At 35.5% G+C, this 24495-nt stretch overlaps 1 protein-coding gene across 1 annotated transcript; it reads left to right on the top strand.

Moving 5' to 3' along the window:
- Positions 1 to 2821: 2821 nt before the first annotated feature.
- Positions 2822 to 24056, top strand: LOC131143840 (amino acid transporter AVT1I-like). The gene is made up of 2 exons (XM_058092208.1): positions 2822 to 3412; positions 23946 to 24056. Exons 1-2 carry the CDS (start codon positions 2822 to 2824, stop codon positions 24054 to 24056), a joined length of 702 nt encoding a protein of 233 aa, XP_057948191.1.
- The last annotated feature ends 439 nt before the right edge of the window (positions 24057 to 24495 follow it).

Here is a 24495-nt window from a genome sequence, read left to right as displayed (position 1 = left end):
GTCTTTCTACGGCCTAGGCTTTTTAAAATAGCCCAAAACTGTGACGTCGGTTGAACGAGTCAGGTTTGGTTCCTTACGGTCAATTTATAGTCCGGTCTGAGCATTAAGTCATATCATACAAGATGTATGCAATTATTACAAACCAAAATATAAAACTTAAATGCATATACAAATAAAATCAAAATGTCATCTTCGTGATCTTCTTTGCTTTTTAATCTTCATGGAAAACCCCTGATCATATGAGCTTTATGCATCTTTGGCTTTCATTCTTAGTCCGCTTGTGTGTGTGTTGAATTATACCATGTTCAATCACTAGATATATACATAGGGAACTTGTAGTTTGTCATTATCAAAACTAGGGATCGGACTCAAAAAGCCAACATATATATTTTATAGAGTTTAAATATTCAAGTGTTTATCATATGCATCTTTTGAAAGACTGAAAATATTACTTTGAGAAAAACACCTTATCTCTACTAAGCATTATTGCACATCATATTAAAGTGCATATGTTTAGAACTTAAACGTGGTACATCTCTGCTTGCATTTAGAAACATTTTATTATGTACAAAAATGGTTTTTTTTTGCATCGGTTGGGTTTAGCCTGAAATTGAAATGGGGACTCTCAGCCCCGTAAGTGAAACCAGTTCGATTCAACCCAAAAATTGTACTGGGGAGTCTTAACCCTGTAAGTAAGACAAATTGGGCTCAGCCTTGTAATTGAACTGCAGTTTTCCTCCCCCCGTAAGGAGAGGATGTAAACGACTTCTGCTCCGTCCATTTAAGTGAGCAGGTTTAGTAGAATCCTTTGGGGTTATGCCCAAGGTAGGAACGTAGGCTGGTTTGGCCAAATTTCGATAACAAATCTATGTGTTACACTCTCTCTCTCTCTATCTTATTTAAATTCTTACACTTTAATTTTGGCATGTGTATGAATGTTTATTTGATGTCATAATTATTTGCATACACACATTTGATTTAAATAAGATATACTGCATACGTGTATGTCTTTATTTATCGTTTTATTATTTTACATACATGCGTATATAATGGATGAGATATGATTTGTGGTGAATCGGTGAAATGCTTAATTTAGCCAAAAAAATTTTAATACCCAATTCACCCCACTTTTGGGATTATACCAATTCCAACAAGTATTTTGTTGTACGAAAAACCATTTTCAAAAATAGCTTTTCATGGTTCGATTTGTGAATCGTGGCCAAGTGTGGGTACATCACTTCGAGAGGTAGCTCTACCAAGAAGGAGCGGACCAAGCATGGGGTATCGCTTGGAGAGGGGGGCTCCACCTTATTGAAGGAGTGTACCAAGCGTGGAGTATCGTTCAGAGAGGGGGGTTCCACCCTATTTGAAGGAGTGTGTAACAATTTGCTCCGCTCAGTTAAGAGAATATTTTAATAAAATCCTTTGAAGGTTTGCCCAAGATGAGGACGTAGGTGGGTATAGTCGAATCTCGTTAAATCTTCATATTATTCTCTCTCCCTACTCCATTTAAATTTCCTCACGTGTATGTTTACTTATTTATTGTTATAATTATTTACATACACACATTTTTATTGATTGGGATATTGTTTGGTTAATCGGTTATATAATCCGCAAAAAGTTTTTAAAATTCTAATTCACGCCCCTCTTGGGATTACACCATTCCCCTCAACTAATTTATAACACACTTAGACATACACACGCGCGCGTGCGCACGCACACACACATAAGTATAATCTATCTATACTATATTAATTTAAGCTATAAATAACTGAGTCGTTATTAATTTATATTTTTCTATAGTTAAAATGTATTTTTTGACATCTTAAAATAGTGCAAATTCATATGAAAAAATTAAATTACATTAAATATTATTGAAGTAATTATTTTAAATATATCTTTTTTTTTTTCCTTTTTTAAAAAGAGAGCGGCACCTTGTAACTTTATTAGAAAACTCCTCACTTATGACGAAAGAATACCGTAGTTCCAATTTTGAGACTTTGGGGCATCAAAAACAAACTCCAAGACCCTAAAACTAACTTAACCAACATAATCAAAACCAATAAACCAAAGACCAGCAACCAATCAAAAACTAAACAACTATAAAGTGGAAAACAAGCAAAAGTATATTACACACATGATGAAAGTGTTTTATGGGTTAGTAGTGTGTTGTGTATGTAGCTAAAATAATTTAATAATTTTAGTAGGTAAAATTTTAGCTAGCATAACAATAGTTAATTTCAACTCTGAGATCCTAGAATTATTTGCCTAACGTGTTTAAATATTTGACAATAGAAAGTATATGAGAGAGAGAGAGAGAGAGAGAGAGAGAGAGAGAGAGAGAGAGAGAGGAGGGAGGCTGTAGTTGCTCACTCTATATAAAGGAACAAGGAACCGCACTGCCTTGGCCATAAGCAGTACGTAGTCTGAGGTAATTAAATAGCCAAATACAGCGCTGCTGTCGTCAAACAGTTTTCATCACTTCTTATTTTTTTTCTCTCTGATTGAGTTTTCTATTACTTTTTATTGACACGAAGGAGATCAAGGTAGACATGAAAGAACAACCGCCCCATTCAACCTCTGCAAGTAAAGGAACCACCTTCCTCAAAACCTGCCTCAATGGATTCAATGCTTTGTGTGGTTGCTCTCCATCTCTACGGCTCTGCTACGCACCTTTAATTTATTTTTTCTTTCCAAATTTCTACGGCTCTGCTACGCACCTTTAATTTTTTTTTTCTTTCCAAATTTCTATGCCTATTATTAGCATATATCTAATGCTACACATTAACTGTGGCCACTTCCAGGAATTGGAATACTAACAATGCCGTATACACTGGCACAAGGTGGGTGGATTACCCTTGTTCTTCTCCTTGTCGTCGCTATCATAACTTGCTACACAGCCTTGCTGCTCCAACGGTGTATGAACTCGGACTCATCGATTAAAACCTATCCTGACATCGGCTGGCATGCATTTGGCCGTAAAGGGCGACATATGGTATCAATTTTTTTGTATTCAGAGGCCTATTTGGCATCGACAGGATTCTTGTTATCGGAAAGTGACAACCTGCACAAGTTGTTCCCGAATGTAGGGTTCAAATTGGGAGAACATAACATTAGAGGAAGACGACTTTCCACAGTACTTGCAGGGCTGGCAATATTGCCCACCATGTGGCTGAAAGATCTGAGCATGCTTTCCTTCATCTCTGCAGGTGGGAATGTGGCAATTGTTATTATTATAAGCTCCATATTATGGGTTGGTGTAGTTGATGGTGTGGGGTTTTCTGCCAAAGGAGAGCTATTTCGTTTGGGCGGAATTCCTACGGCTCTCAGCTTATATGTCTTCTCGTATGGCGGCCATGAGGTGTTTCCAACCATATACTCCTCTATGAAGGATAAAACTCGGTTCTCTGAGGTAATTAATTAAAAAGTAGATCCCAACTTTAACACACTAAAATTAGTGGTTTCTTAATTAATTCTTCACCCATGTAGTGTGCATACATTTTAGAGGGACGTCCCCCTCCATGTGTGTGTCTATTTCCTTAATTATAAACTTACTAAAATGAGTCGTTCTTTTATATTAATGAAAAGTCCCTCCATGGACTAATTTGTCATAAGTGTATAATTAAGAAAATAGACACACAGATACGTAGATGAAAAGTCTCCTATATCATTTCTCATGTAATGTGCAGGGACATCTCCCCGAATCACATACACACATATTTGTGTGTGTATATAGGTATGAATGAAATGAAATTAGAAATCAAATGAAAACCATAAAAAAATTATGTCACAAAATTAATTATTAAATTCCTACCTATCAAATATATAGTTAATTAATGAAATACCAATTAACTGCTATAAAAAGTACATATTTTTCATTGTAAAGTAGAAATATGAAATTTTAACTTTTTTTCAAAAAAAAAAAGTCTACATTTTATATTGCAACTTAAGTATATGATCAATTATCATTATATTGTCAAATAAACTAAATTAATTATTAGAATAGAATATGAGAGGTCAAGTAGGAGCATGGGATGGGCTTGTACAAGTCTTCTACCATTATTTCAATGATTGTGTTTCTTTTTTTTTCTTTTTTTCTTTTTATTTCCAATCTTTAAAACTTCATTTTAAGTAAATCAATTTGTAATAAAGTTATGTCGACATAATCACATGGCACAAGATATACACAAATAATGGTTGAAACATAGAACTTATATAATGGAGGTTTTAGGTTTAAACTTTAAAATGAGCAAAAAGATGTTTGGGATGAAGGATGATGTCTCTTAAGTTCAATACACCACTCAATAGGCCATAATAATAATAATAATAATAATAAGCCGAAGGAAATAATGTTTTAAATATTAATAAGGTAGAATTATCAATTAAATTAAATATTATAATAACATATTAGAGGTCTACTATAGCGAGAAATCAAAATTCCCTAAAAATATAGGTAGATTTCTTCGAATTGAATATTGTAGTATGTATGTCTTTTTTCTTCTTTTGCCCCCTCTCCCTTTTGTTATCATGAAAACAAAGGTGGTGATATTTGCTTCGTTTTCCATGTCTAGCTTCCCAAGACTACTTTACTTAAAAAGTGTTGGGTAACAAAATTGGAGTCTAAATAGGAAAAGCACTGCAATTTTATTTTTTATATTTTTGGTTTTTGTTTGGTGCATTGGGGGATGAATTTGGACTTGAGCTATACAGCAGAGGATAGTCATCTCCTATCTCATACTCCTTTTCAACTCTTTTAAGATTCAAATTTGAGACATCCAACATGAATGTCTTAAACTTTAGGATGTCTTAAGCTCCATTTCATATATATGTACATTAAAGGGATTTTCCCACTTTGGTATTATTTTTTTCTATTTTCCATGCTAGTCTTACTAATTAAATAGTACGTCTAATTCAAGATATCTATCTACTGATATATAAAGTTTCTCTTTTGGATGCCCACATATTATTTTCTTCAAATATCCATGTAAAAGAACTAATTCAATGAAAAATAATGACCATATAGAAACTATATATTCTAAGTGTCCTATAAAAAATCTATAATAATGTACATTTGTCATACAAATATTTACAATTGTCTCATAACAAATTTATAAATACCTATAAAACATTCTACAAAATAAAATGTCAACATAGAGGAAAATTTTAATTTAATTAAAATTTGTAAGAAACAAAGCTAAAAAACTAAAAGCTAACTAGTTTTTTTTAAAAAAATAAATAAATGAAGATATACTATACATACATCATGTGAGGCTGATAGCTAGTGCATATACAAAGGAAATTTTCTCACTTTAGTCTTAAATTTTTGTTGCCTAGTAATACCCATTCGTAAGTACAAAATAATATGAATGTTTTATAAATAACTCACAAGTTCATAAATATAATTTGTTCTCTGGTATCTATTTTGTGTGATTTAAAATGTCATATACATACAACACAAAAATAAAAATAAAAATCACTAGACCATATTCTACCAAGAAATTTACAATAATTAAGTGTGGAAGAGAAAATATGTGGCATCCAATTTACAATAATTCATAGTGTAAAGACTTGGAATGTTGCCTGTTGCAGGTTATGTTTGTTAGCTTTGGCCTTACTACTCTCAGTTACATGATCATGGCAATAATTGGCTACTTGATGTTTGGCAAGAATACACTATCTCAAATTTCATTGAATTTACCTACAAGTAAAATCGGCTCCAAGATCGCAATATACACAACGCTGGCAGGCCCAATAGCTAAATATGCACTAATTATATCTCCTATTCCACATGCTATTGAAAACCATTTACCCAACTCTTGGAAGATTGGATCTGTTTGCATTCTTCTGAGGACTTCATTACTGATCAGCACAGTGATTTTAGGCATGATTTTTCCTTTTTTTGAATACCTAATGGCACTCGTTGGAGCCATTTTGAATGTCGCTGTTTCAATTTTGATCCCATGTGCATGCTACCTGAAGATTTTTGAAGCTTACAAACATTGGAGCTTCAACCTAGTCATTATTGTGGCCATTTTTTTTATGGGTATCTCAATTGGTTTTATAGGCACGTATTCGTCTTTAAGGGAGATAGTAAAACAACTTTGAGAAGTCAGATAGTTTGCTTATGTACGTGTTTTGCATGCGCAGCTGATATGTATGTCAAGAAGAACAATAAATTAAATATAATTTTCCTTAATGTTTCATATACACGTCACTCATATACAGACATTTTATTATTTTCTCAATTATTGCTCTCAAAGTAATTACTCCTCACTAATTCTAGGAAATTAAGTTAAACTTATTAATTTAAATCTTTTAGGTTTTGAATATTACTAAATAAAGAAGAAGATAGAGGAATTAATTTGTACATAAAAAAAGATTTGGCTACTCATACATGCATATACATATTTTTTCTTTTTCTTTTTGACAAGGGTGGTCTTCACCATAGTTAGAGTATGTTTTACTACTTTGAGTGCCTGACACCTTTTCAAATGTGGTAAAGATGTGTTTGATTATATAGATAGCGAATTTGGATGGAAATAGAGTCGTTATGCCAACTTTATAGGAGGTGAAGTAGTAAATGCCTTGTATTGCATAAGGGTAACCCATGTGGAATAGAAAGTTATAGAAAGAGAACCACATAAGTCATACAAGTTCATAGAATAAGGGAGGAAGAGGGAGGTAAAAAACTTAGATTAGAAATAGTAAAACAAAGGTAGATAGGAATAGAGAAAAGATAGATGATAATAAGTGTGCATGCGTGTGTGTGTGTGTGTGAAAGAGAGAGAGAGAGAGAGAGAGAGAGAGAGAGAGAGAGAGAGAGAATGGAACTAGGTCATTTGTACTAGCACTAGGTTAGCTAGTGTACTAATGTTTTGAAGGGCCATACAAAATCGTCTTCTAAGTTACCTCAAATGATCACAAGTCAACCCTTAATCAATTCTATGGTTATAAATAACAAAAATAATTAATTTAGTAAATTTTTAAACTCTAATTAATATCATGACGGTTAACTGGTGTGATGTTTTGAAGGGCCATACAAAATCTTCATCTAAGTTACTTCAAATGATCATAAGTCAATGCTTAATCAATTTTATGGTTATAAATAACAAAAAATCATTAATTTAGTAAAATTTTAAATATAATTAATACCATGAACTCAAGATGTTTCTAGACATTAATCCTAATAAATTTGAGATGTTTCCAAAATTAAGGATCCCGATAAACCCTAATGTCATACGGATTTTATACATAGGCAATTAGTAGTCATGCTTGGTGCTTTCCTCTATTGGTTCATGATTGGGAGACATTCATGTCATTTGGGGAGTGCATTCAAGATTTTTTTCAATATTGATCCCATTTATAAATTGATGAAGTCTCTAAACATTAATTTTAATCATAAATATTTGGGACATTTCCCAAATACTAAGGGACCTATTATTACAATTAATAAAATCTAATGTCACTTCGTACACAGGTGATCAATAGACATGCTTGTCGTTTGTTTGGACAACATTATCTGCTCTATGTTTGGGTGACATTTGTGTCATTAAATGAATGTGCCTTCATGTCCTGAGGCTATGCTCATGATCTTTATCCTATTACGTGTTGACTTCCTATACACCATGTGGCTAGTTAATTGGCCTCCACTTTACATATTAAAGGGTTCATAAATATATTGCAAAAACGAAGCATCCAATGGCAACCCTTTCTGAGAGAAATTGTTGCATATAAAAGCATTAACTGTCACTTCACAAGCATGCTTGAATCCAAGCATTGGGTCTCAGTCACATGGATTAGGGATCTCATCATATTATGTTATTCTATGATCAACCATTGACTTGACTTTAAAAACACCTTAGAGACTAACTCCCAAGTATAAGAGTGTCGACAAGTAGTAATCAAGGGAGTCCCCAAGTCATCTCCACGAGCAACGGTATAATTGAATTCCAATTTTAAATATTACGCAAAAAAAGAAGAAAATTATACCCTATGATCACCTAACATGTTATTTACAATGGAATGGGGTTTCCATACATAATCCAAAATGGTTATTTTTCTTGCTTTTGTATGAGATGGTAAGCTACCTAATCAATGGACTAAATGAAAATAAAACGCAACACGTTTCATAACCCAAGTAGGACATAAAACATAGTTACATAACAAGTTCAAAATTCACGCGCATATGTTCGTGTCACCAACACTATTTTGGTCCCTAAATTATAAGAAATTGAAGACGTGTGTTGAATGAATAGTAATTATTCTTACTTCGAGGAGTTAAGCCACATTAAAAAAACGTCATCTAATCCACTATTTCTAACAATAAATGGCCAAATATGGCATTCACGCTCTAACAGACATTCTATCAAACACCTTGTGTGCAAACTTATTACTTAACCAAGTCTTAATCTTCTTGTGTTTTAAAATATCCCATAAACGCAAATTAAACTTAAACAACAATGCAAAACCAACTCAACCAAATAGCTCATTCAAACAATAAACTAAATGATAATGAAATTAAACGAACAAAACAACCCAATGTGTTGACTTTTTGAGTCCGATCCCTAGTTTCGATAATGACAAACCGCAAGTTTCTTATGTGTGTATCCAGTATTTGAGAAAACTTAATATGTTAGTGCATACATAAGGGAAAGGATAGTGGAAGCTAGAATAGAACTTAAAAGCTCACATCATCTAACATATTCCAAGAAGGCGGTAGAGCAAAGATGAAGAAGAAGACTAATGTTTTTAATTTGTAACATATTTTGTTTTATATTTGGTCTATAATAATGCATGACATGCATGATGTGAATGATAAGCTCAACATGATCGTGGATTGACCATAGGGAACCAAATGACCGTAGGGCAGGTCGACTGATGCCAGATTTTTAGGGTTAGCTCAAAGACCTTAGATTGAATTTAGGTCCCTAAACATCACATAAAAAGTCCCCTATAACTTAGAAGTTACAATTATGTGAACTAGGGAGACTTCAAATGAAAATTAGGACTTAAATGCACACTTTTATATATTAGCGTCGGTTGACCGAACCTCCCAGAGTCAACTATTGACTACTCGATTGACCACGTTTAAATGACCTTGACACTTACGGTCAACCGAACTAGTATGCGAGTGATTCTCAACACCCTAGTTGACTAAACGCTTAGTTCAAATCAGATCTGGTCGACCGAACCTTAAAATTTGGTCAATTGAGCATGCCCTGGTCGACCGAACCTCGGAGGGTTCAGAATCGCATTAATATGGTTGACCAAAACCTTAGTCCAAAAATGTCTCGGTCGATCGAACTCAATAATATGGTCGACCGAACCTCAAATATGGTCAACCGAACCTCTCGAGTTGCCAAAATTTTTACCGCAGTTAAACAGGGTTAATTTTTTTAAAAAAATATTTAATCTTTTTCCAAAATACCCAGCGTATTCCCAACGGTCATATTTTTCCCCAAGTCTATATATACCTATTCATTTGTCTTAATTAGTAGCAGTTTAGCAAAATCATAAAAAAAAAAATCCTCAAATTTTTATACTCATTTTTTATCCTCTCTTTATTATTACTTTGAAAAATCTCTTTTCAAGAGAGCATTATATTTATGTTGGGCATTTTTTTTTATAGATCATATTGTTTGCTCTCATATCTTGTTTATTCATTCAAATCTTATTTTTGAGAGTAAATCAAAGTTTTCTTCATATATATTCATTGATATATATCTTTAGAGAACACTTGTTTATTGCTCGTGAATCTTGCATACATATTGCAAGACTTCAAATGCTCATATATTCTTCATTGCAAAATTATTTTTGAGCAAGAATCCTAGTTCCCCTAAGCTTTATTTGAAAAACTAGTTTTTGGGAAAACTCTTGACATATTGAAAATAGTACCTTGAGCATATTCTTATTTTAATATCTTTGCTTGGAAGGTCTCTTACTCTTGTTAGTAAGAAAATATTTTTTTATACTCGGTCTTTATTGAGAAATATTTTTTTAGTGAAAAATACACATTCTCACATTGAGCTTTAATTCATATCATACGTGAGTGTATTTCTGAGCTTATTGTTGTACACATCTACTTGTATTAGAAGCACATTTGTTTGTATGCAAAAATTTATTTGATTATCTGTTGTATTCCCAACGGGTAGTCAGAAGAGGGAGACTAGCCTTATGAATAGTCTCAGACTGGTTCAAACGTGGTTAAGAGAACTAGGTGTACCATCCTAGTAAGGTGTTGTATTCGGTGCTGCTCCACTCGTGAAGTAAGCAACTAGTGGAATCCTCTTACTTGTGAGCTTGAGGCGGGGACGTATGCAGTATTGGCCGAACCCTGATAACATTTCTTGTGCTTGCTTTTAATTTTTGCAATTGAAATTTCAGCACTTGAATGTTTATGTTTTATTGTTTGAATATTTGATTGGGTTTATGATTATATAGAAATACCCTAAGTTTGTGTAATGCTGTTTGTGGAAATCTGAATTGACCTAGGATAAAATTTTTAAAAACCCAATTCACCCCCCTCTTGGGAATACACCAATTCCAACACAATGTTTAAACATTCAAACAATGAACTAAACATGAGAATTTCATTAATTTAATAACCCATTCAACAAGGAAACAACTCAATCCCAAAACTTAAGTGAAACAAACTCAATCCAACTATAAATCAAAATACGATATTGAAATAAACATGTATTTAAAGAAACAAAGAACAAATGATGGAAGAATTAAGGAGAGGAGAGAAGAGACTGTAGTATGGCCAAATGGATGGGTTCCTCTCTAGGTTCGACTGCTACAACGATTCAATATCCAGCTTCAAAACCTCCCTTCAATTGCTTTCAAAATAACTCCCAAAATGAAGAACACAAGAATAGGGAAAAGGAGAAAGGAGAGAAGAGGTGGAGAGAAGAGAAGAAGAGGAGAGTCTAATCCATGTGATTACACAAGGATGCTCCCAATTCCCAACTGTGCACTACTCTCAACTCACGCCCACCAAAATCTCCTAAAACTCACAGCCATACCTAGCTTAAAACAATCCTTTCCTTCCTCCCTTGCTGCTCTAGCCGTGTTTCTCCTTGTTGTAGGTGCATGAGCCTATTTTTTGATGGGTCATGTGGCTTCTTTTCTTTATAACATGGCTACCCTTGCAGCCCACCCACATGTGCACACAACAAACACTTGTTAAAACATGTTTTCCTTTCCAAAAATCCACCCTAGCCATGTGAACTTCTCTAAGTAGGCGCATGGGCCTATGTGCCTTGTTTCATCTCAAGCTTGGATGCCCTTGCAGCCCACACACACATGCACAACCCTTTTAATATTTTAAAACTTTAAATCAACCAATAAAAGTTGCATGGGCCTTCTTTGCACGGCCCATGTTATTGCTTCTCTCAAATCTTCATGGTACCTTGATGAAATTAAGATCCTTTAAGTGTGTCATCCTTCTGCATTCCATGTCCATTGCTTTAAAATTCTTGGTCTTCACCCTTTTATTCATGAGCATTGCCTTGTAATAATTATGCACGAATGTCATAAATTGACGAGCAAAGATAGGATAATTTAAGGAATGGTGTAATCCCAAGAGGGGGGTAAATTGGAACTTTTAAAAATCTAGGTCAAATTAATATCCTGTTTTTAACAACAAAACCAGTATTTCACAAATCTAGAGTTTTACTAGCAATCTCAAATCCTACAAATATTCAAGTATATGAATATTTTAAACATATACAACATTCACAAAAAATTAAATATAAGAATACAAATGTGGAAAATAAAAAGTATAGGGAAGAGAGAGTGCAAACACAATATTTTTACGATATTTGGTTGTACCCGCCTATGTCCTCGCCTCAAGCCATCCCAATTGAGGATTTCACTATTCTGCTCCATTAACCGGGTGGAGAAAAACCTCTCACAGCACCCCTTACAGGGTGGAGCCCCCCCTTTATAGATTCCTTACATGATGAAGCCCTCCTCTTTAAACAATACCCCCACGCTTTGTCCACTACTTCTAGGTGCAGTTGCCTCTCTAGACGATACCCCACGTCTGGCATGATTCACTACCCAAACCGCTGGGATACAATTTTAAAAATAAATTGCATACAAAGAAATGCTTCTACATAAGTTGATTAGTACAATTGAAATCTAAATGCACTCTCAAATGATTTATAAATTTGAAGCTTAGTAGAGTAATTGGGTGATTCTCTCTAAAATATTTTGCACAGAATAAATGAGAGTAGGAAAATGATTTTTTTTAAAATGACCTTTGATAAAACAAGAATCTTCTCAAGCAGTATATAAGAGTTTAAATATGCTCAAAGCTTTTTGTACAACTCAAAAATATTTTATCCAAAAGGTTTTGTAAAACGAAGAGTAGGAGAAAAATATTTCTTCAAGATTGACCTTTAAAAAATAGTAAGAAGATTTTTAAGGAAAATATATGGAAGTTAATACATGCTCAAATCTTCAAGATTACCTCAAGAATAAGAAGCCTTTGAAGCAAAAATATATGAGTGGATATATGCTCCAAGCTTCATTGAAAAGCCCACAAGATTTTCTCCTCAAAATATTTTCAAAAAGAATGAGTAGGAAAAATCGAAATTTTATTTTCAAAAGAGAGTATAAAAATGTTTGGGAATGAAAGAATATGCAAATAAGTTTCCCAAAATTTTTCTAACATTTTATAAGTTGTTTATGCTTGTATTTATAGGCAAAAACCAAGAGTAGCCTTTATATGGTCATTAAGGGAAAGAAATGACATTATATTTTGAAAAGTAGTCGTTTTATAGTCGTTGCGCCAATCTGCCAGTTGGACTCGTCGATGAGTGGCTACCATTCATCGACGAGTGCTCTTCACTAGTCAATGATCCATGCTTGTTTGTCGACGAATGACCTGGGCAGAAACTCATTAAGGCTATTGACTATCAGTAGTCGACAAGGGCCTAGCACTAGTTGACGATTCCCCTGTTTTTAGCCTTCTTTTAATTTCAAAACAACTTTAAACCTTTTGGATAAGTTACGCATTATAAATAAAAGGTTTTTCATTAAGGTATTGGGATCCTAAGGTCAATCTAAGGTTAGCGAGCTTCAACTTAAAATCATATGATCATGCATGCACAATAAAAACCTAATTACTATTAAAACTTAAAAATAATGGTCTTTGAGCTTTTGCTCTTCTCATTTCCCATTGAATTCGCCAAGATGATGCTCGATTAGGTACTACAATGCTTCAATTCTGCATTAGTCACTTGTGCTTATTGAAGGATAAACATTTTGATACACATTACATAAGAGTGAGATGCTGTGATTTGTCACTATCAAAATAGGGACCGGACTCAAAAAGTCAACAGATAATTATCTCAGTATCATCAAATGAGCTAAATGTTAAAATATTCAACATAATTAGGCATTTAAATAAAATTGCAATGCTTAATTAAGGCATTTAAATACCTAATTATGCAACTTTGACGCGTAATCACACCCCCCAACTAACGTTTTGTTAGTTTCTAGCAAGTAACATGAATGCACTCATACCAAGTGAGTAGCAACTGTTACCCTTATAAGGCTTAAAATCTTATTTTGATGATAACAAATCATAGGAACTTAACATATTTAGTAAAGTGATAATGTTTCAAGAAATAAGTGTATAAGTTCAAGATCGAATGCTCAAAATGCTCACAAGTCTTATCAAAGGAGAAAGCTTATATTTCAAAGATAATCAAATGAAAGCTCAACGGATATTGAAGCTTGGATTTAACGAGAGATAATAGACAACTCTAATGAAGCTTGAAGTATATTGAGACGTGAAGTCTACATGGACTCAAAGACATGGAAAAGGCATGAAGATATAGTGCTTAAAGAGTTTACATTTAAGAAGTCTTATGTAAGTACTTAACTCAATATCAATATGATTATATGAAGCTCTTTAGGATATATTATAGACTTAGAGACCAATTTTCGAAAACCCTGAAAAAATGATTTTTAAAGTTACATTTGAGCTTTTCAAAAATTAAAGATTTAAAGTATTGAAAAATTAAAAATTGTGAAAATTTGATAACTCAACCAACTGACCAGAAAGCCCAGTCGACTAACAATTTTTAACTGAATTTATGCTTAGACATAATGGAATTAGTCGACTAACCCAGCCGACTGACCACAAACAGAATATATAACGCCCCAACCATTTATACGGCCCCAAAATGCTACTACACATGTATAACACACCTATCTATGATAAACATACATATACAACCCGCCCTAAAAGGGACATGCGGGTATTTCATACTAATCTTTCTCATGCATAGTGGAAAACACAAACATTTATACGGAATCTAATCGACAAAGCAGAGTTTCTAACTGTATCCTTACATACATACGATCTTACTTAAAATATAACCTGTTCTTGCAATCCCCAAAAAGACATTCTGAACTAAGTCTATTACATATACAAAACACTTACGTAAAATACAGACAATACAACACTCTAAGTCCCTCTAGCAACTAAGATTAATGTCCTGCAGGGCCTGAAACATAGGTTGTATGTTGGGGTGAGACACTTCTCAATAAGGTGGAAGATAATACATCAGTGTGTGACAACATGTATTTGAACTAGTAGAAAGTAGTTATATACTTAAAGCATTCTCAATCCTATAATATAGGAGATAGATATAGATATAATTCCTACAATAGATAGTTTAGCATCATAATGAGCGAGAGTTCTCAAGGTTAGGGTAGGGTATAGGCCAACATGCTGTACAATCCCTCTGCTCGGTACTGAAACCTGTGACTTTGCCCATTTTAGTTTTTAAATCATGTATATGCATATTTAGAACACCATCCAGCTTATAAATAATCATAACTAATGCCAACACTTCACATACCTTGCACAAGCATTGTCAGGCAGTATACATATTATAGTCCAACTGAATCTAATCCACTTGGTCCATTAATCCACCAGTGGCCACACCTATCTAGTCGGCTATCTTGATACTCACACTAAATAAGAGATGTTTGGTTGCACTGTATCCAGATTATAGCAATGGTACTGCACTTAAGCTTTTTAAGGCTTCATATGACATTAAGATTTTTAAGGCTCTCATAGAAACAAGTTGTTGTCCCAATATCATATTTACAATTTACAATAAGACAAATTAACTTGTTTCCAATTCATAAATCACTTGTACATTTCCAGTATTTTCATAAACTCATTCATTCATACTATGGTATCAACCAGCACACACACTCTCAGCTTAACCCTTTTTCACATATAGAGTTCGGTATCTAACTAACACTTGTTTTCCACATTTTCTAATAGCAATTTGGAACTTCAATTCCCATAGTTCATATATGTATTAATCAATTCCACCTATTTCATTCCATAACATATGTCACACTCGTTTGGGTTAAAACCGACCATACATGGTATATAGTTAAAAAAAAAAATCATTTAAACAAAAAGCAAGGGTTCCAAGCATCTCCTACATTAAGTTTAATACAAATAAAATAGTTTTGGAAAATTTGGAGATCATATGCCAAAACCAGACTTTTAACCAAAACCGTAAAAATCATAAAACCGAAATTTTTACTCGGTGAAACTTTGCGAATAGGCAGTCATATCATACATATAAACATAAGCTAACTTTTTAGCAAGTTAGTTTTCCAAAAATACTGATGTAAACAAATCCACTTACCTTTTTCCTAAAAATAGATGAACATTTGAAAACCGACCCTTGACCTTTTTCACGAACTCAAGAATCTTTTCCACTAGTATTAAAGATCTTAACTCCCTGATCCTTGTGGTAACCTTCAATCGTCAAAATGAGCAATAAACGGTGAATGATTGAAGAGAGAGAGAGAGAGAGAGAGAGAGAGAGAGAGAGAGCTTTTGTGATTTCTTAACCCCTAAGCAATGAAAAGTGATATTTATAGGCCCACTTCACCCAGTCAAATTCATCAATGAATTGGTGCCTTCGTTGACGAGCCACAGTAGGCTCTTCGTCGACGAACCTCTTCCTTCGTCAATGAACCCTAGTATGATATTTTTCCTATCGATTGGGATCTCTTCATCGCCGAAGCTTTGAATTTTGGGAAAGAACCATATAAAGGCATTCATTGACGAGAACCTTGGCTTCGTTGATGAAGCCTTCTAAAATTACCTCTTTACCCTTTTCTGATTTATTTTCTTATTTTATGGGTTTGGGTCTCTACAATCTCTCCTCCTTATAAAAATTTCATTCTCGAAATTTGTTAACTGTTTCTAAGCATAACCTTACCTTATGACTCAGTTCTACAGAAGAGTCGGTAGCCACCCACATAGCGGCTCTGGCTCAAATTTATTACATACCCTCACATATGGCGGAGGAATACCATGGTTACAATGTGATACTTCGGGAAATTGCAATACACATACAAAAATCTCTCGAAAATAATATCTAAAATAACCTGAACCACCTATTCTACTTCCCTGTCTGACTCTCACTATTTCTGAATAACCGAGGGTACTTTTGGTGTATCTTTGACTCTAATTCCCATGAAGCTTCTTCCATTGTGTGATTACGCCATAGTACCTTCACCAACAGTATCTCCTTAGTTCATAACTATTGCACCCTATGATCTAATATCTGTACCGGAACCTCTTTGTGTGCTAATGCATCACTGATCTCTAGAGGTTCGTAACTCAATACGTGCAAAGGGTCTAGCATGTACTTCCTCAGCACTGACACGTGAAACACGTCTTGAACTCTAAATAGTTCTAGGGGTAATGCCACTCGATAAGCAATCGGACCTACCATTTCCAGGATCTCAAATGGCCTAATGCCCGAGGGCTTAGTTTCCCCTTCTTCCCAAACCTCATTACTCCTTTTCGTCGGAGCAATCTTTAGGAATACCATATCTCTTGCCTTGACCTCTAGCTCTTGTTGATGAGTATCTGCATAACAATTCTGTCGACTCTGAGCTGCCCTGATTCTCTCTCTAATCAGCTCAACCTTTGTAGAGGCTTACTGAACCAGTTCTGATACTAGTATCTGACGCTCACCTACTTGATCCCAGTACGATGGACACCGACACCGACAACCATATAATGCCTCATATGGTGTCATTTCTATACTAGTCTGGTAGATGTTATTATACGTAAATTGCACAAGTGGTAGATATTGTATCCAACTATCCCAAAAATCTAGTACACATGCCAACAACATATCCTCTAACATCTGAATAGTCCTCTCAGACTGTCCATCCGTTTGTAGGTGAAATGACATACCAAATGTAAGTTGTGATCCCATGGCATCCTGTAGACTCTTTTAGAATCGAGAAGTAAAACATGGGTCTTAATCTGAAACGATAGAAACTAGGATACCATGGAGTCGCACAATCTCTTGCACATATAGCTCTACCAGCCTATTGTGAGAATAGCTGACTCTTATTGGAATGAAATGTGCAGTCTTTGTCAACCAATCTGCTACAACCCATATAGCATTCTGCCATGTACCGTCGTAGGTAACCTCGATACGAAATCCATTGAGATATACTCTAATTTCCACTTGGGAATGTCAAGTGGCTGAAGGGGTCCTATTCGCCTCTAATGCTCTGCCTTGGCCTGTTGACATGTCAGACACTACTCTATGAAACGGGCAATCTCTCTTTTCATGTTAGACCACTAGAAAGATTCCTTTAAATTTCTCTACATCTTCATACTTCTTGGATGTACGGTGTAGAGCAAACGATGTGCCTCCTCCAGAATTACCCATTTAATCTCGAAGTCATTCGGTACACAAACCCTTATGTGGAATCTAAATATCCGATCATCAGGGATATTGAAATTCGACTTTGAACCACTATATACCCTTTTCATAACATCTACTAGGTCTTCATCTATCATCTGAGCTATCAGATCCTCTCTTGTAAGATCGGCTATACCACCAAGCTAGCAAGAGAAGGCTGGTGATTACCTCCCACAACTTCCAAGCCCAACCTTTCCAAGTCCATACAAATTTGATGCTAAACTCCCACTGCTAAGGCTGATGCATCAATAGACTTCTAACTCAGAGCATTAGCTACCATATTTGCTTTTTCCTGGGTGATAGCTAACGGTACATTTGTAGTCCTTTATCAACTCAAGTCATCTACGATGCCTTATATTCATCTCTTTCTAGGTGAAAATGTACTTAATACTTTTATGGCCCATAAAAATCTCACACATTTCATTGTACAGGTAGTGCCTCCATATTTTCAATGCAAACACTACCGTTGCTAATTCCATATCATATGTCGAATAGTTCTTCTCATACTCTTTGACTTGATGAGAAGCATAAGAAATCACCCTTCCCTGCTGCATTAGAAGACACCCGAGACCTTTCTTAGAGGCATCATTGAGGATAACAAATCCACCATCCCTAGATGGAATGGTCATAACTTGAGTAGAAACCAACCACTGTTTCAACTCCTGGAAACAGCTCGTACTCATCCGTCCAATCATACTTCACGTTTTTCCTCTTGAGTCGTATCAATGGACTTGATAAACTGGAGAACCCTTCTACGAACCGTCAGTAGTATCCTGCAAGACCTAGAAAATTTCTAACCTTATGAACATTCTTTGGTCTCGCCCAGTCAACTACCATTTCTATTTTACTCAGATCCTCTGATACCTCTTCTTTGGACACTACATACCCTAGAAACGCAATCTGATCCAGCTAGAACTCACATTTCTTCAGTTTAACATTTAACCTCTTCTCCCTAAGCATTTGTAGTACCAGTCTCAGATGAACTTCTTGTTCTGCAGCACTCCTGGAATAAACTAGGATGTCATCTATGAATACCATAACGAACTGGTCTAAGTATTCGTGAAATACCCTGTTCATCAGATCCATAAATGTTGTAGGTGCATTTTTTAGACCGAAGAGCATAACCATAAATTCGTAATAACCATATCAGGTTTGAAAAGTTGTCTTTAGTACGTCCTCCGCTTTTACCTTCAACTAGTGATACCCAGATTGTAGATCGATCTTAGAGAAGATCTGTGTGCCCTATAGCTGGTCAAACAGATCATTAATCCTGGGTAACAGGTATTTGTTCTTTACCGTCACCTTGTTAAGCTCTCTATAGTCGATGCACATCCTCACCGACCCATAATTCTTTTTTATAAATAGCACTGATCCTCCCCAAGGTGAAACACTCAGTCAAATATACCTTTTATCTAGTAACTCTTGAAGTTGCTCCTTTAACTCTCTCAATCTTGCTGGAGCCATACGATATGGAGCTTTTGATATTGGTGCCATACCTGGAACCAACTCTATAACAAAATTCACCTCATGATTTGGAGGCAATCCTGGAAAGTCCTTTGGAAACACATCTGGGAACTTGCACACTACATGAATCTCCTTTAGTTTACATTTTTCTTCCGTCATGCCTTTTCACAAATTCCAGGTACCCTCGGCTTCCCTCCAGGAGTAACTTCCTAACTTGCATAGCTGAAAGGATCCGTGGTGCTGAACACACACATGATCCTAAGAACTTGAATTCCTGTTCCCCTTGAGGTCTAAACACCACCTCTCTCCTATGGCAATTGATATTGGCATAACTGGTAGATAACCAGTCATCCCAAGGATGATATCGAAGCCATGCATGTCAAATACGATAAAATTGATTGGTACTACCCTCTCTAGAATTTCTACTAGAAAGTCACAGATTACTTTACTATATACGACTACCGACCCAGATGGCTTAGCCACTACCAGTTAATAATCTAACTATTTAACCTCTAATCCACATAGTTTAATGAATCCTAGAGAGATAAAGGAATGTGTTGCCCCTTAATCAAATAATATAACAGCTTTATTGCAAAGCATGTAAATGATACCCATGGCTACATCGCCAGCTTTCTACGCATCGCTATGAGTCAGGGCATACACCCTTGCCTAGGTTGTACCCCATTGATGACCACCACGCTGCGCCTACGTACCTCCTCTGTATGACTATTGTGGGGTTCCATTGTTCCCCAGTAGGCTACAATATTTAATCTGTTGCCCTAGCTTATGACACCGAAAGCAAGCCCTTGTACTCTGTCTACAATCCCCAAAATGCTTCTCACCACACGTTGGGTAATCAGAAGTGGTTAAGGTACTTTGAAATGCACCACTATTATTCTTCTTCTTCCAGTTGCCCTGCCTAGCACCAGAAGAAGAGATGGGAGGCACTGGCCTCTTGTTCGGGATTTGGACCTCAGAATCCTACAGCAGACTCTCCTTCGCTACAGTGGCTTTGTCTACTAGAGTATCAAAGTCTTGCAGCTACAAAATCGTTGTCTGCTTACGAATCTCCTTCTTTAGACCTCTCTAAAACTTTTAGGCCTTCATTGCCTCATCTGGAATCATGAATGGAGCAAATCGAGATAGCTCCTAGAATCTGGCAGAGTACTGCTGAACTGTCAACAGTCCTTGCATCAGTCTTGTAAATTCCTCCTTCTTCGCGTTTATGACTGTGGCTGGAAAGTATCGTTTAAAGAACATATCTTGGAAATGGGCCCACGTCATCACTATTGGAATAGGTAGATGCTTCTCCAGCATCTTTATGGATTCCCACCATCTCTATGCCTCGCCTGTGAACTTGAACGTTGCAAAGGCTACTTTCTGCTTCTCATTGCAGTTCAGAACATCTAGGATTTTCTCGATCTCTCATATCCAATTCTCATCTCGAATCGAATATTCACTTCCTATGAAAATAGGAGGCTTCAACCGGGTGAACTGATCTATAGAATAGCCCAACTCAGCCGTAGGACGATCTTGCCCCCCATTCATTCGCACCACCTCAGCCATAAGTTGTTGTGTGAAGTCCCGTAGTACCATAGTAGAGTCACTACTAGCCTCATGGCCAGCACCCTCACTACTACTGCCTCCAAGGTTGGAAGTATTGTCCTTGGATTCCATTCTGAAAAGTAATTGTGAACATCAATTATAAGCTTAATAACCTACATATCAGTTAATACCACAATACTATAAACTCATTTCCCTAAATCCACATTCCTAACACTGACGTACTCTAATAATTCAATATTCTCATTCTAACTCAAATTCCGCCCCTCCACTCGGAAACAAAACCATCGATGGATTGCCGTGTTTTTCTAAACCTTTCGGTTGATCTAGAAAAACACAGAAGTCTGCTAATGGATTTTCTTCTCCAAGTTTGCTAAGCGAAACCCAAAATTCTTATTTCATCCTAAACTATGGTAACGTCTAGTCTACAGAACCTAGCAACCTAAGCTCTGATCATTTCCGATAACCAGGCAGTGTAATTCACATCACACTTCCGGCTGGTTAAGGCTCTAATACCAGCTATAATGTCCTTACCCTTTATACGACCCCAGAGTTCTACTACACTTGTATAACACACCTATCTCTGATAAACATACACATACAACCCACCCTAAAAGGGACATACGAGTATTTCATACTGATCTGTATTCTTATGCACAACGAAACACATAAAAATTCATATGGAATCTAATAAACTAACCAGAGTTTCTAACTGCATCTTTACATACATACGATCTTACTTAAAATATAACCTGTTCTTCCACTCCCCAAAAAGACATTCTGAATTAAGTCCATTACATATATAAAACACTTTCATAAACTACACACAATACAACGCTCCAAGTCCCTCTAGCAAATAAGACTGATGTTCTGCAGGGCCTGAAATAGAGGTTGTATGTTGGGGTGAGACGCTTTTTAGTAAGGTGGAAGATATTACATCAATATGTGACAACATGTATTTAAACCAGAAGAAAGTAGTTACATACTTAAAGCATTCTCAATCCTGTAATATAGGAGATAGAAATAGATATAATTCTTGAAATAAATAGTTTAGCATCATAACGAGCGAGAGTTCTCGAGGTTAGGGTAGGGTACAGGCCAATACATTGTACAATCCCTCCGCCCGGTACTCAAACCTACGACTTTGCCCATTTTAGTTTTTAAATCATGTATATGCATATTTAAAACACCATCCAACTTAAAAACAATCATAACTAATGCCAACATTGCCCCTTGGCGCGGGTTGTGCGATCATAAGTCTTAAACCAGCCCTACCTTGTGCAGGCACTGTCAGGCAGTATACATATTATAGTATGACTGAATCTAATCCACTTGGTCCATTAATCCACCAGTGGCCACACCTATCCAGCCGATTATCTTGATACCCACACTGAAAAACAAATGTGTAGTTGCACTGTATCCAGATTATAGCAACGGTACCACACTTAAGCTTTTTAAGGCTTCATATAATATTAATCTTTTTAAGGCTCTTATAATAACAAGTTGGGGTCCCAATATCATATATACATTTTATAATAAGAGAAATTAACTATTTATAATAAAACAAATTACCTTATTTCCAATTCATAAATCAACTGTATAGTTCCAGTATTTTCACAAACTCATTCATTCATACTATGGTATCAACCAATATACAAACTCTCAGTTTAACCCTTTTTCACATATAGAGCTCGGTATCTAACCGACACCTGTTTCGCACATTTTCTAATAACAATTTGGAACTTCAGTTCCCATAGTTCATATACGTATTAATCAGTTCCACATATTTCATTTCATTCCATAACATATGTCGCACTCATTTGGGTAAAAACAGATCATACATAGTATATAGTTCCAAAAACATCATTTAAACAGAAAACAAAGGTTCCAAGCATCTCCTACGTTAAGTTTAATACAAATAAAGTAGTTTTGGAAAGTTTGGAGATCATATGCCAAAACCCAACTTTTTACCAAAATCGTAAAAATCATAAAACCGACATTTTTACCTAGTGAAACTTTGCAAATAAGTAGTCGTATCGTACATATAAACATAAGCTAACTTTTTAGCGATTTAGTTTTCTAAAAAGACTGATGTAAACATATCCCCTTACCTTCTTCTTAAAAATAGACGAACGTTCGAAAACTGACAATTGACCTTTTTCAGAAACTCAAGAATCTGCTCCACTTGTATTAAAGATCTTAACTCCCTGATCCTTGTGGTAACCTTCGATCATCAAAATGGGTGATGAACGGAGAAGGATTGAAGAGAGAAAGAGAGAGCTCACTGGTTCTAGAGAGAGAGAGAGAGAGTTTTTGTGATTTCTTAACCCCTAAGCAATGAAAAATGACATTTATAGGCCCCTTGACCTGGTCAAATTCGTCGACGAATTGGTACCTTCATCAAAGAGCCATAGAAGGCTCTTCGCCGATGAACCTCTTCCTTCATCGATGAACCTCTTCCTTCATCGATGAACCCTAGTTAGATATTTTTCCTATTGGTCGATATCTCTTTGTCGCCGATTTTGGTGATGAACCTTATAAGGGCATTCGTCGATGAGAACTTTGGCTTCGTCAATGAAGCCTGTTAAAATTACCTTTCTACCCTTTTCTGATTTATTTCCTTATTTTATGGGCTCAGGTCTCTACAGAATAGGCCCAGTCAATTGACCTAGTCAACTAACCTACGAAAATTTCAAATTTTAAACAACTAGAAATTTCCAAAAATAAGTTTTTGAAATCTAAACGTGGTAAAAACTTGGAAAACACTCCAAGTAACATGGGAAACAAGGAATTACATTCTAAAGCTCTGTAAATACTCCCCAAACCCAAGGATTTTTACATATCATGCAATACAATCAGCATTCAAGCATTGATATTGCAAATTCTTCTAAAGCCCTCTCTTGCTCAAACTCTTGCTGAAGAGTACTACTGATATTATGTTGATCAAAAGCCTATGGTTCTTAATGTGCTATTGTGTTTTCAATTCTAAGAAAGAACTTCCAATGATATTCATTCTTGAGCTTCATATTGTCTTTATTTGATATTTGATTTGAAGTATATTTAGTGCTTAATTGTTGTACTAATCTTCTATGGTTTGAGAGTGCCTTTGTACACCGATATTTGTTTCTTATTTTGTAGATGGTTCCGGTTCTTGAATCGTTGTTGGACGAAGCATGGGGTCTCGCTTGGAGTGACCAAGAATGGGGTATTGCTTGGAGAGGGAGCTCCACCCTAAAGGAGGGGTTGTAAAAGGTGTGTTCCACACGGAAAGGAACGGTATAGTAGAACTCTTAGGTGGTCTTGCCTAAGGTGAGGATGTAGGCTAGGTATAAGTCGAACCTCGTAAAAACTCTCATCTCACTCTCTTCCCAACTCTTTTTAATTTTTCATTCATATTAACTACGTGGTTGGTTGTTTATTTTTTAGTTAATATACACTGCGTTGGTTGGATTATAAATAAACTAAAAATTAATTTGATGTTGGGATTGCAGAAACAAAAATGGGAGTATGTTTTTTAATCAATACTGATTGCAAAAACCATAAGGCAGTACGTTGATTGGTTAACACCCAATACTCTTTAATTGAAAGCCTATTTAAAATCTGAGTTTTGGAAGAGTGTTGAAAATTGATATTGTGTTTCATATTGAGTAATCAAGTTCACTATTACAGGGCTACTATCAGCTACATA

Source organism: Malania oleifera, chromosome 12, assembly GCF_029873635.1.
Source record: "Malania oleifera isolate guangnan ecotype guangnan chromosome 12, ASM2987363v1, whole genome shotgun sequence".
Taxonomy (NCBI): domain Eukaryota; kingdom Viridiplantae; phylum Streptophyta; class Magnoliopsida; order Santalales; family Ximeniaceae; genus Malania; species Malania oleifera.
Note: the sequence above shows the minus strand (reverse complement) of the source record. Positions and strands in the feature narration are given on the sequence as shown.